Below are 14,888 nucleotides of genomic sequence, written 5' to 3'. Positions count from 1 at the left end.
ATCTGGACTAGAATGTTTCTTTGCTCAAGGCAAATGTGACAGCTTTTACCCAAAAGAGTCCACACAAGATACCACTATAATGTATGTACTTAATAATTTGTAATATTATTAACTACCAACTTATATCAATATTATTCCAATTTGCATTATTAATGACGTACTATAACTTTACAAACTAAATAAAGCTTCATTATCATATTATACACACTACAATCCATAATTAATAATTATTATTTGTTTCTGAAGCAGGTACCTAACAAATACAACGAAACTTTTGAAGTGAACAGACAATACAGGCAATAGTTCTAACTCTGAAGAGAAATATTACTTTCATCGATACTAGTCTGTTTGTGTCTATTTTATTAAAATATAATGTACAATCCTTTTACCTTCGTACTAGTTCAACCTAATTGACTTGTGTATGTATACAAAACGATTTTCTGTTTGGATGGACTAAAAAAATAGCTAAAATGCTTTCAGAGGTCTATAGGTGTATACGAGTCTACTACTATTACAGTACTCTTCTCGAGGATAAACCAAATCAGATCACTCTGTTACATTCCGTCCAAGCAAGTTATTACTCCCTACTCAATAGGTAGATACCTAACTATAACGTAAAAATAAATTCACTTAACGCAATTGAATCAAAAGAAATGTTAACGTTTTGCAATTCTGCTTAAAATCCCTTGTATCAACAAAAAAAAAAACTTCAGCTTTATCTTTAAAAAGAAACCTTACGTAAAATTATTCATCTTGCATACCAAAAGTACGCCCTAATATAATAACGCTTTAGTCAAACTTCATATTGAATGTATGGTAAATTATTTTGACGATACAAAAGCATTTGTAAGTTTACTTGAATTATAATCTATTCTATTACATTATATTATATTTTTAGTCTAGTCTGGTCTTGTCTATTCTATTCTATTCTTTTCTATTATATTTTATATTGAATATTATATCGAAATTTAGGGGATGCCTATGTCGATGGACACGCAGAATATTAAAAATAGAACTAAAACTTCATATGTAAATAATCTTTGCTGTAATAATTTAAAGTTATTTTCTATCTAATTAATTATTTACGTAGGTAGCACTAAGATAAAACTGTACGGTACTTATTAAAAACTGCAACAAAGGCTCTTTTTAAATATTTACTGTTTTAAGTAACCAGTATGATAATAATGATAGATGAAACAAAAGAAACAATATTTAACCAAAACTAAAAAATGGCTAATCCAAGAATGTTACTACAGTGTGCAAGAACTTTTGAATGAATAGACCTCAATAATACGATGATACGATATAAGAAGATTTTTAATAACTTTGTAAAGCACTTTTTGATTGTAAGTACTTTTTTTTAAGACTGATTAATTATAGTAGGACATAATTTGAAAGCTCCCATATAATTAATTCATAATTTTTGTTATTCATATTTCATAATTTCGTAATTGTTTGGCAATTAATAGAATTGTAATATTACCTTTAATTATTTACCTATGTTGTACTTTGCAACGCCCTTACGGGGCTTCATGTTGTAATATTATAATATTTTTTTTTTTTATGATGTAAAACATAAATGCAAATAAAGAAAAAGTAAAGAATTACCTCTATGAAGATGCAAAAATTCTCAATATAAGCCACTCGTATGCGCTTCAAACTTGTATTCTTATAAAGAAAATAACAGGATTATATACTCCCAATTATGCTTTAAAAGAAAGAACAATTACGAAAATATCTCTTCCCTAAAACTAGTATTGTAAACGTATGGATGTTATTACTTACCCACACAATTATTCAATGTAGATACGACGTACTAGAATATGACATTTGATATCATGTGTGTAAGTACCTACCATTGTAAATGTAAATCGCTCTAATTCCTGATATCTAAAAGGACATTTATGCTCTTTATTGAGAAATAAATGTTTTAAACTGAAATTCCTTTACTAACGATTCTGATATACGCGAACAACTACTTCCGGTATCTATGAATGACTCATGACATGTGTCGAAAATATACACTTTTTATGATTTACCCTACCCCACATATTATTATGTAAGATTTACTTACAATACGAGTTCGGGTTTGGTTATCATGACTTATATCTGAGCTAACATTTCACTTGTGAAGTTTGACTAACCTATGACACTATTTGATTACTTTTACCACTACCACCATCACTTGTTCGTCACGTGAACTACCCACGTGTTTAATATTTTTACTATAAAAACTTCTATGTTAATAACTAGCTCAATCGTTTTTAAATTATTATCTTCTAAGGACATATATTACTGATGCTACTATAATAATTGACCCACTATAATAGTTGACTACTTGAAACTAAAAAAAAAGTTGACACAAACGTGAATTTAACATTTTGTTCCAAAATAAAATTCAAATCAATTAAAAATTAACCATTTTTCAAACAAATTCCTTTAAATTTGAAAACTAAAAGACCATTTCGTTTACTAATCACTATTTCCACGCGGACTACTTATATAGACTGTACGCAATATTAAATCGTACTAGACTTTTAGCTGATACCTTCAACTTAGAGTCTAGCAACGAATTATCTCACCTGACTATACAAAAGTTTGAGCATAAGATTGAATAATATTAAACCATATTCACTCAACCTTTAATAATTTCTCAAAGTACTCACAGTTTCGGTATCTTTACGAGATACCTTATTACGTTTCCTTCGCAGCCGACGGTGTCCTGGCACTTAAAGACCTCTAGATGGAAAAAGTACGTTTGCGTTTCGACCGATTTTTCCTCAAAGCGTAAGTTACTACACACTTCTGATGTTAACAATTAAACTCTCAGATAGTTAAATCAACCCGTATAATGCAATGTAAACCGGTCGGAGCGCAAACAGCAAGTGTCGCTTGTCGTTCCACGCCACATCGTCGCCCTAGCGCCCTCTTTTCAGTCTCCATGGAGGGGACGCTGACGTCATGACCACAGCATAACGACCAGCACCGGACGTGAGAACGAGGTGTTGCCAACACTTGTAATCCACGCTAGTAAAGTCTCGGGAATAAACTAGAGTTTCATATAAATTTTAATGTAAAAATAAAATAATACAAGTGTAAATTAAAAATTTATAACACCCCCGACGATCCAAAGTATTTGAGTTTTCCAAAACATCATTTTCAAATCTTTCAAATAAATAATTATGTATTTAGGCAACGTCCATCTTGACAGCTTGACATTTGTCTATTGACATAATATTATGAACCTAACGGTTATCTAACCTTCTTTTCTACAAGAAAACTAGAAAAGAGCTGATAACTCTTAAACGGCTGAACCAATTTTTTTAGATTATAGCTAAGAACACTCTCGATCAAGCCACCTTTCAAACAAAAAAAACTAAATTAAAATCGGTTCATTCGTTTAGGCGCTACGATGCCACAGACAGATACACAGATACACAGATACACACGTCAAACTTATAACACCCCTCTTTTTGGGTCGGGGGTTAAAAATAAAACTTTACATGTAAAATTATGCAAACGAGTCTAATTGAGGCGTAAATATTTACGATATGACGCATCGATAACGTTTTCCGACAAGAAAATGAAGCAAGACAGTCTCAAGAATATATTATTTCCATAACAAACGAATACATAAATGGCGCTAGCTTATCTTTTACTTAGATTTATGGCCGAAATATTATAAACTAGCTGTTTTTTTTATTATTGCTTGAACTTCGAAAAAAACGTGCCAAGTGCGAGTCAGACTCGCGCACTTAGGGTTCCGTACTCGGGATGGAAATATTTTTCCAATATTTTGCACGATAAATTAAAAACTATTATCCATAAAAACCATATAGGTTTCTTGACAGACATGACGGACAGACAGATAACGAAGTGATCCTAGCGTACGGATCCTTTTGAGGTACGGAACCCTAAAAAAATGCAAGACAGTAGGTACCTATTCAATAACTCAATGTACGAGACTAGGTAACTGCCTGGTGGCTTTGCTCAAGTAGAATGTTTTAAAATCTTTTCTTAGTAATTCTCATTTTAGACCCAGCTGTTTGAGCTGTTAAAATGGTTTGAGCGGTACCTTGATAATATGTCAAGTCGGTCACTTTATCATTTTATATGTATATTCTATGGATGATCACTTTTTTAACCCCCGACCCAAAAAGAGGGGTGTTATAAGTTTGACGTGCGTATCTATGTACCTGTCTGTGGCATCGTAGCTCCTGAACTAATGAACCGATTTTAATTTAGTTTTTTTTTTGTTTGAAAGGTGGGCTTGATCGAGAGTGTTCTTAGCTATAATCCAAGAAAATCGGTTCAGCCGTTTGAAAGTTATCAGCTTTTTCTAATTACTGTAACCTTCACTTGTCGGGGGTGTTATAAATTTTTAATTTACTCTTGTTTAGTATTTACTTGGTAGTACATAGAGATTTTTGTTAACAGGTTGTACAGCTAGTCATCTTACATAGTAAAGCGCTGTATTATGCTAATATCATAATTATTTAATTGTACCTTGTATATATCTACTAACTTTACCTACTGCAATCAAGACACCAGATTATGAGAGAAAATTATGACAAAGTGTTGTTACCTTTAATTGCCTACCATGTTAGGAAAAGCGCTAGAAAATGAAGCACACCTAATATTTTGCTGTGAGAGAAATCATCAGCACATTACACTTATTAATAGTTTTCTTCACCCTTGTTAACTTTAACGGTTATGTAGGAAGACATTTGTATACAGAGCAAGAAATAACAGTTCAATTTACGAGTTTACTAATCTTTGACCTAACTGTTTAAAGTAAGTTTTGAATGTTCGCATTTTGCATATTTAGAACGTTAAAAATATTCAAATATCTGTTAGTAAATTAAATTCTGGCGCTTTATGAATAAACAACTAATAAACTAATATTACTGTAATAAGTAATATTATTTCAGTTTTACAAAATTACTTAGGTTTGAGATATCTATTAGAGCGCACTTTGACTTTGCTTAGAGTTAAGACACTGTTAAAATGAGACAGCGCTATAATGCTGACATAAAACCGTCTCGTTTTAACTGAAGCTTAAGTCTGAAGCTTAAGTGCGGTTTATAGATCCCAGCCGGTAAGGTAAGGTATCCTCCGCTTTCCATTCATTTTGTTGGTAGCATGATTGATTGCACTGGTGTCCTATTGAGAGACATCAACGAAGACACGACTTGATACAAGATAAAGTTGAAAACTAAAACCCGACTGTGATCGTCTTAATAAACGCTGAAATGTTATAGTAAAATTGTTTTTCTGTCGCTTGGTATATTTTATGTTGTAGTACATTTATATTTATGAACTCAGAATTTTCTCCTCTTTCATTTGACATCCCACTCGATACAATAGAAAAAAAAAATTTGGAGAGCACCACCTTTTTTCATGTAACATCCGTCAGGTCAATTTTTTTCGTATAAAATGTAAGCTTATGTCACCCGGACCTTTGCGACGAGTCGATTGACACCTCATTTATCAAAATCGGCCCAGTAGTTTAGGCGCTACGGTGAAACACACAGAATTTGAATACAAACATACATACATGCATAGACTGCTAAAATCATAACCCTTCCTTTTGGCTTTGCCGCAGTCGGGTAAAAAAAAAAGAAAATTACAAACATCACTCACAGTCATAACAATCATTCGTGACCGAGCAACAAATCGAATTCAGTTTTCGTCGCAATAAATCGAAGAGTTAAAATCTCGGATCGGGGAGCCAAATCAGGTCCGTCTTTCATTGGGGCTCATAAGCCCGTGATCTCATTCCAATCCAGAAGCTGTGATTTATCGTCAGATTACAGCGCCAGTGACGCAAGAGACCACCCGTCCATGACTGACACTCCTTGGTGATGCGAACAACTCGGCTCGAGAGCCCGTAGCAAATTTTGAAGAGGTGCTTGTTCAAAACTGGAGGTTCTTCTGCGTTGTCTGTCTATGCTGAACTAAACCTGCCAGCATAACTGTAGTAGATCTGTAAACTCATGAGATCCGGAAAAAAATGTTAGTAAAAAGTTAAGTAATAAAATTCATTGTTAGGTAATATTAAGTATACAAGTAGGTATATAAAAATAAATTAAAGAATGTACAAGATGGAAGGCGATTTTTCCGGGACTTACGAGTATTATTAGGTAGCTAGCTTGTTTCTTGTTATTTTTGACAAAATGCTTCGAATGGATCTTTATCAAAATTGAAACTTCTCCGCACCTGTTATTGCCATATTTGAAATGTTACAATAGCAAATGATCAAGATAGCTCGATGTACCTGGCAGTCACACTTTAAAAAAAATGATGAACCCACTGCTGAACAACTGACAAGTCTAGTTTGTCACAAACAGCCAACGCAGAAAAACCACTAGGTATACTTTCAGCATAAAATCAAGCACCTCTTCATAACTACATATTGGCTCTCGAGTCACTACCTAGTGCTACGTAGCCCAAACATTCTTTATAAGCTGCCGATTTGAACAGACGATACGATTGTTGGTTATGTGTTTGAACATGCTGACCACGGAAATTAGCAATAAATCACCGATACGGCTGATTTAACTTTGTAAAACCAATTGTTCCAAAATGTATTGTTGATTTAAAATAACAAACATTAAATACCTATACAAATTTTAAGTGCTGTAAAACTATGCACATAGGTACATACGAGCAACTTTTGTTTCTCCAAACAGAACTATTTTGTTATTATCTGAAAGTGTTGTAACACCAATTACGAAATCTCTCGTTAAATTTTGTTTCAATAAACTGATTAAAATTTACCTAGTTGAATTTAGTTAGCTGATTGGAATCCATACTAATACCATAAATGTGAAAGTGTATCTATCTGTTACCTTTTCACAGCCGATCCGCTGTATAGATTTATTCGTTTAGTAAATAGTGACTTATAATACCCCGGAGACGGATATCAGCTACTTTTTATTCAGGAAAATTAAAGAGAATACCTAAACTCACTTAAGCTACTGGTATCGTACAGTTGTTAATCATTTGAATAAGCTCTTAAAAATTAGAACACTAAAAGCTTGTCTTCTCAATGCAAAATCTTATGGTATTTGAGACACTCAAAATATTACAGATGCTTTTAAAAAAAGGCTTAAAATTCTGGTGTAGACTTAGTAAGTGTCAACAGTAATTTGTAACATGTCCCTAATCTTTGCATGGTAGAGTTGATTTACGATGGTAGTCGCGGACATTCATGTTTTAATCTTCATATATTTATGACTTTGTTACATATTCTAATACAGATCCATTTTACTTTTTAAGTCTTCGTCATTCTTGTATCCAATATCCAGAGTACTATTTGTCGTAAAGTCTGAAGAAGATTTATCGTGTTACAATGACGATAAGAGAAGTATATAAGTAGGCAATAAGTGGGTGCGTATGAACTACATACGCACCCACTATCTCTTCTACTGTTTTACGTTTCTATCTTCTGTTTTCGTCATCACCAAGCACGAATTAAATACACCATCTAATATGAGCGTAACATGTCTATAGTACGGTGTAATGTATCATGGCCGTGCTATATTTGAATGTTTGCGGACTGGAAAAATTCCGTCATCGTTTCCGATCACGATTTAATTGATCAATGTCAATGCGAATTAGGTATCTGCTAGGCATTATTAACCTAGTGTTTTTTATTACTGTTAGTAATGCTATTATTTTTCATTAATTTTAAAAACCATAGATGATTGATATATTAGTCGTCAGGAGTCATTAGGAGTCAAGGTTGAATGAATACAGTCGATTTGGTTGTATAAGATTGCATTCAAAGTGGCCGTACGTCTGTCTGTTAGTTTTATTGTCAATACAATATTTGTACCCAAAAAAAGAGAGTAGGTAATGTTTTTAGGGTTCATGAATGTATGTGAGTTTCTTAATCCCATCATAACTTTTAAATGCCTAAACAGATTTGAATGTATGGGGTATCGTCAGAATCCTTACATCATCCCGAGAGAGATACTTGCTAATTTTTTTGAAAAAATTCTATGTGGCAGCGGATTTATGGCGCCATTTTAAAATGTGAAAAAATCTTCAATTATTATATTTTGTTCATTTATAAAACACTATATGACAGACACAAGATAGCAGTGCAATTATAGTCGTGTTTTTTAAACTTTTTAAATTATTTGTTTGAATAATCGTTTTAACAGCCCGACATGTCGTTACGTGTGAATAAGACTTAACATGCCCTATTTTTATAAAGCCAGTGTGAACTGAAAAATGTTGTCGATGTTAACATGATCCCGATTACTACAATGTCAACATGATTTAAATGTGAATGAAACAAAAGAGTGATTTTATTTTTATAGAGGATACTTATACTTTTTAACCCCCGACCCAAAAAGAGGGGTGTTATAAGTTTGACGTGTGTCTGCCTGTGGCATCGTAGTTCCTAAACTAATGAACTGATTTTAATTTAGTTTTTTATTGTTTGAAAGGTGACTTGATATTCTTAGCTATAATCCAAGAAAATTAGTTCAGCCGTTTGAAAGTTATCAGCTCTTTTCTAGTTATTACTGTAACCTTCACTTGTCGGGGGTGTTATAAATTTTTAATTTACACTTGTATTATCTAGCCCTAGGTAAATATCTTTATATCTTTTTGATTGTAGTTAATTGGATAGGTATGCTAGATAATGTAATTGTTCAGTTGAGAGTAATTTAAGTAGCTAAGTTAATTTATTCTCAGTTTTTGTTTTTACATATTTTTTAATTAACAAAAATTCAGTGCATTTGCTTGCTTTGCTCATTTCGAAAGAATTAACACTAAATATTTATATTAATTTTCCTATGGAAATTAAGTCTGAGAACTACATCTCAAGAGTACTTATTGAATTACTAAGTTTAAATAGTTCCTTAAAAGTTTAACCTAGTAGGTATTCTAATTCCTAAATATCAAACCATATCACGTTCAACATTCAACTGCATAAAGTAAATTATGTATAATTATTATAAAGTAAGCATTACGTATTAGTAATAATTAATATTATTAATGCTAATATTGTATTTCAAAGGCGGAAGGATGAATGAATATTGCCGTTGTCCATGCATTTGCATAAAATATTATAATGAATAAGTATGAATGTGTTTGCGTTGCAGAATTAAATTAATTCTTTATTTATTAATGGTAGCGTGATATCAGAATTCTAAGTACTTAGCTATATTTTTCAAAAGTTTAACATAGTATTTATGTAGTCACTAAAATAAAATATATTCTTAACCTAACACTTGAAGACAAGGTTGACTTTTCGGACTGTATTGACCTCCGCCATATTCTTCTTCCATTTACGGGGTAATTTAATTAATTTTTGGCCTTAGTCTGGCCCACAAATTTTCTTCAGTGTTGCAGTTCTCAACTATATGCTGATTTCTATCCATGTCGAGCAATGAGAATCTACCCGAGACATGTTACTTTCACACAGCGTATAAAATTCGGTGATGTGACTCGGTGATGAGTAAGATAGAAAATACAAAACGCCCGAGAGTAGAAGAGATAGGACTCTCAAATGTGTACCAAGTATCGCCGTTTTGGTCTTCAGTTTAGATACTTACGTATTTTATGTCTACTTCTAATCTACCTACTTCTTTTTACATTTAATATTTAATATTTTATTTATTTAAGAAAAAAAATCACAGAGTTTAAAAAGCAGGTGTATTCATAAACTTGAGGAGTTTTTCCGCACACCTGTTATAGGTATCGTCGACAAGTATAACACGTAACACAGTAAATTAATCTAGTTATAATACTTAAATCTAGGTATTAACATCATATCAACATCATAACAACATAATTTTAGAAATGTCGGGTAATGATCCCTGTTATTCTGGGCTGGCTGTACTGTGTTCAAAATCCCTGTTATTCTGGGCTGGCTGTGCTGTGTTCAAAATAAATAGTTGTATTCACCACAGCGCGTGGTGATCGATCTCTATTGTTATCACTTATCGAAAACAACACATAATGTCTACTTATTCAAGTACAAGAAAGCACTATGCGATAAGAATATCAACAAATATTATCAATATCAATACGGACTATAACTTTGAACTCATAACGGTCACGTAGCTTTAGTATGCCGTACCAAGGCTATACCTTTGATAAATAAAAGATACATGGTAGTAAGACACATACAAAATCTGATAGAAAAAGTGTCGCTTTGACCCATAGACTATATATATTACTTCTTTGACCTTATTTTGTTTATTACAGTTGTAACAAAATAAAATAGGTAGGTAAGTACGTATAAGCGCTTGAATATAGCATTGTAAAACTTATCACACTTCACACTAATATTATAATCACACTAATATTATAAAGGAGAAAGTTTGTATGTGTGTGTGTGTATGTGTGTGTGTGTGTGTGTATGTTTGTTACTCCTTCACGCAAAAACTACTGGACGGATTGAGCTGAAATTTAGAATGTAGATAGATTATACCCTGGATTAGCACATAGGCTACTTTTTATCCCGGAAAATTAAAGAGTTCCCACGGGAATTTAAAAAAACTACATCCACGCGAACGAAGTCGCGGGTATCAGCTAGTTATAACTAAGGCGAAAGTTTGTGTGTATGTGTGTATGTTTGTTACTCCTTCACGCAAAAACTATCGGACAGATTTGGCTGAAATGGAGATAGATAATATCCTGAATTAGCACATAGGCTACTTTTTATCCCAGAAAATCAAAGGGTTCCCACGGGATTTCGAAAAACCAAAATTCACGCGGGCGCTAGTCTTATTTACATTATGATAAAGTATAAATGAACCAATTAAATGACAAACACCTTGTTGAGCTTATATTTTCGCGCGACAATTGCACTTATTTGTCTATTAGTTTATGTTCTGAGAGAGCGTCAGCAAAATCTAGGTATAAATGTATAATGCATACATTTTGAGATCTTACTTTCCATTTTAGTTCTATGTGCCAACTGTCATGTAGTACGTTTGCCCTTATTTTAAAGGGAACCGTACATTTGTCAGATACAGCTATAATGGCGAATGAATCTCAAAACGTCCACACTATACCTATATCCTACATAGGTAGGTCTTAGTAGTAAACGCCTGGCCCTTAGATCTTATCACTAAATTGGTATGCATGGCGCCAGCTATCGGCGGCATAAAGAACACGCATGAGTGTGACGGAAATTATAATCGATGCAATAAACATGTGACACGGATTAGCCCTTTGTTGCTAATCATCAATATTCTTTGCTCTAACGACCCGACTGTAGCTTTTTCCGCATTAATTTGTGTCTTTTGTACTACAGCTTTTCCACTTTCTTTTGTAGACTTGCCTTTGGTTTAATTATATACCTATCTTTTCATCATATTCCACCAATTTTTTCTTTTTGTTTCATCTTCTTTTGCTGTATTTTGAATCATGTAACTAGTTACTAGAGCCACTTAAAGGGTCTATCTTTTTTTAAATTTAGTCAGCGCCCACCGCTTTACTTTCCTGGGAATTTAGAAAAATCCAGTATTATTCCTTGCCCACATTATAGGGAAACCTCTATGCAAATTTTCAACTTTTTAGGTCTAAGGGTTTGGGCTTGGCGTTGAGATTCGGTCAGTGAGTCAGAATTTAATTTAGATTGTTTCGCTGAGTTTTGTCAGCAACATTATTTTTTCTCATTTATTTTAATATATCTAGTATTTTTTTTTACTTTGAAGGTTCTTCAAAAAAATTAAATAAGAATCTGTTTGAAATATAACTGAATCCACTTTAGGACGGACCCTGTTCTGATTAATCGACTGATAATCACGAATGCTCTGGTGTGAAAAATCTTCTCACTATACGAGTACATGCCGTCTCAACCTTCCGCATCATAGATACATAGACAACAGTCGAGCATATTATGGTTCTATACTTACCTAATAATCCATACTTAATATTATAAATGCAAAAGTGTGTCTGTCTGTCTGTCTGCTACCTTTTCACGTCCCAACAGTTTAACCGATTCTGACAAAATTTGGTACAGGGTTAGCTTATATACGGACGAAAGGAGATAGGCTATTTTTATCCTGGAAAATCAAAGAGTTCCCACGGGATTCCCAAAAACCCATCCATTTAACCGATTTGTACGTTTGGTAGCGAGGTAGCTTGCGTCCCTGTAATTGCCATAGTCTATTTTTATCCCGGAAAATCAAACAGTTCCCACGGAATTTTTTAAAAACCTAAATCCACGTGGACGAAGTCGCGGGCATCCTCGAGTTAAGTATAAAGGGATTGAATTTTCATAATGGTTCTTACTTAAGTTCCCTTACTTTAAGGATCTCTGTAAAAAAGGCACCTTCATTTATCTTGAGCCAAACTTATTAATTCCTGATTCGTATGATCGACAAGGAGTTACAATTACCATATGCGTTGGCTTAAGTCACATAACGGTTTCCTTATGGCAGCTAAATTTAGTTAATTGCTTATCTCTCTTGAAATTCATCTCCTGAAACGTAATACGAACTTAGTTTGATTGACAGAAGCCAAGGAATGAATCATTATGTTATGTTAATAAGAACACCTTTTTCTGAGAGGTAAATTGTTTTTATCTGTCTATCGTGCTGTAGATGACTGGAATATGTAGTTAATATTTGGTTATTTATTAATTGATAGATGTATTGATATAGTCCTTTAAACAAGGGACCTGCCGAGGCACCTAAAAAGGTAAATTAATCGCCTGCTTTTCAACAGAAGCAGAGTATGAGCAAGTATCTTATGATTGAAAATATTAAACAAAATACTAGGTGCTTACACGTCTTGTTTAGGTATACCTAAAGATATTGTAGTTGCGATGTTTTTGATACGGGATTGAAAAACATAATATACATAAAACTGCATAAAGAAAGTAAATTTGCTGGCATGGTTTCGCTGATAGTGTGGTAAATATCCCCAAACCTGCAATCAAAAGAAATTACCCATATTGCAGCCGTGAATCGAACCCAGAACCACTCACAGCGAAAGGACGGTTACCTAGGAATGAAAAGAGTTTATTGAACTCGCATGATAGTTATAAACAAGTGTAAATTAAAAATTTATAACACCCCCGGACAAGTGAAGGTTAAAGTAACTAGAAAAGAGCTGATAACTGTCAAACGGATGAACCGATTTTCTTGGATTAATTATAGCTAAGAACACTTGCGATCAAGCCACCTTTCAAACAAAAAAACTAAATTAAAATCGGTTCATTAGTTTAGGTGCTACGATGCCACAGACAGATACACAGATACACACGTCAAACTTATAACACCCCTCTTTTTGGGTCGGGGGTTAGAAAACGGAATCACTACCTCAATACCCATTTATTGTAAATACACAAATGTGTTTGTGTATTTACAATAAATGGGTATTGAGGTGTGACGATTTGTCCTTCAATCACTATTGAAAATTACACATTGCATGAGTAGGTATAGTTAAAAACCTGAAGAGTGACATGGGATGTTTAAAAGCTTAAATCCACGCGGACGAAGTCGCGGACTAGTCTAGGTAGTCTCTAATAAAATTACTTGTGCCATAAATAAATACAAGAAACCCTATACTGTTTATAACATATTGACAGAGTAGACATCACAGGAATAGCAAGATCGGAAGCGATAATTAGGTCCATTCGGTCCAGATGGGATTGAATGCGGTAGAATTCACATCCTTGTCATTATACGCTCTGGAGGCGATCCGGAATTCAATTAGTGCAGTCGGACGTTTTGTTGCTAAACACGTTTAAATAAACACTATTGAATGTGTTAATCTATGATCATTGATCATTAATCATCATATCATTATCAAATGATAGCTGATGTCCACTCATCAACCGATAACTGATGTCCACTACTGGATAGAGGTCCAAAAAAAAATACAGGTCTCTAGTATATACGCCACGACCTTGCGCGTTAAATTACTTATAATGAATATTCATTATCGTCATCATCTCAAGTTACTCTCTCACTATTAACCATTAGCACGGGTTTCTTTTCAGTATCAGAAGGGTGTAGGCCAAGTGCTGATTGGTAGACACACACCTTTCAGAATATTATGGGGAACTCTCAGGCATGCAAGTTTCTCTACAATTTCTTTCACCGTAAAAGCAAGTGACGTTTGTGAAATGGCACATAACCCCGAAAATTGTGAGGTGCAGAGTCACTGACCACTAATGAATAATCTTCATCACCTTTACCCAATAGCGACCACTGGTCTTCTCTTAGGCTGATCTATAGAACGCACTTTGACTTTGCTCAGACTTAAGACACTGTAAAAACGAGACAGCATTATCGCGGGCATAAATCTGTCTCGTTTTAAGTGAAACTTAAGCCTAAGCAAACTCAAAGTGCGCTTTATAGATTTCAACCTAAGAATAAGAAAGCCATGTAGATATGAAGAAGTGAAGATAAAATCTAGAAGTTTTGATAAAATGAACTGGGAAAGAGAAAACATCCCCTTACGCAAACACTAACGTTATTAGCAATGGATGATGTAACGCTTTATGATATCAGAGTTATAGTTAGCCGTGAGTTCAAAGTTCTTGAAATCCCTTTCGAACAATGTTTGCCAAGAGCTTTCTCCAACTGAACAAATAATGTATGACACAGAGTATCCTCATTTAGACAAACGTTTGTTGTTATTGTTTCAGATTCATTGCTGTGTGTCTGAAACCACTAACATACGCACAAACAAGCACAGAAGTTGGATTACAAGTGAGTACCTACTACTTACGTTTAGTTTATAAACTCAGGGTGATCGCATTGGAAGATTTATTTTCCTATGAATTTCGGCCATGGCAGCCAATCTCATGAGATATTATAGTACTGACATAAGTGGTACGAAAATATAGGTGTACCTACTGGCTATTCCCACACTCTAATAGACCAATGGTAGCCTTCCGACACGAT

The 14,888-nt window shown here is 33.8% G+C and overlaps 1 protein-coding gene across 2 annotated transcripts in view; it reads left to right on the top strand.

Moving 5' to 3' along the window:
* The window catches only part of LOC123875434 (thrombospondin type-1 domain-containing protein 4-like), a 180,069-nt gene that overhangs the window by 76,581 nt on the left and 88,600 nt on the right, over positions 1 to 14,888 (top strand). For both annotated transcript variants that reach the window (XM_045921254.1, XM_045921253.1), the window contains exon 3: positions 14,630 to 14,693. In XM_045921254.1, the coding sequence (XP_045777210.1) occupies positions 14,630 to 14,693 (64 nt within the window). The remainder of the gene's footprint in view (positions 1 to 14,629; positions 14,694 to 14,888) is intronic.

This window comes from Maniola jurtina, chromosome 20 (assembly GCF_905333055.1).
Source record: "Maniola jurtina chromosome 20, ilManJurt1.1, whole genome shotgun sequence".
Taxonomy (NCBI): domain Eukaryota; kingdom Metazoa; phylum Arthropoda; class Insecta; order Lepidoptera; family Nymphalidae; genus Maniola; species Maniola jurtina.
This window is presented reverse-complemented; position numbering and strand designations above follow the sequence as displayed.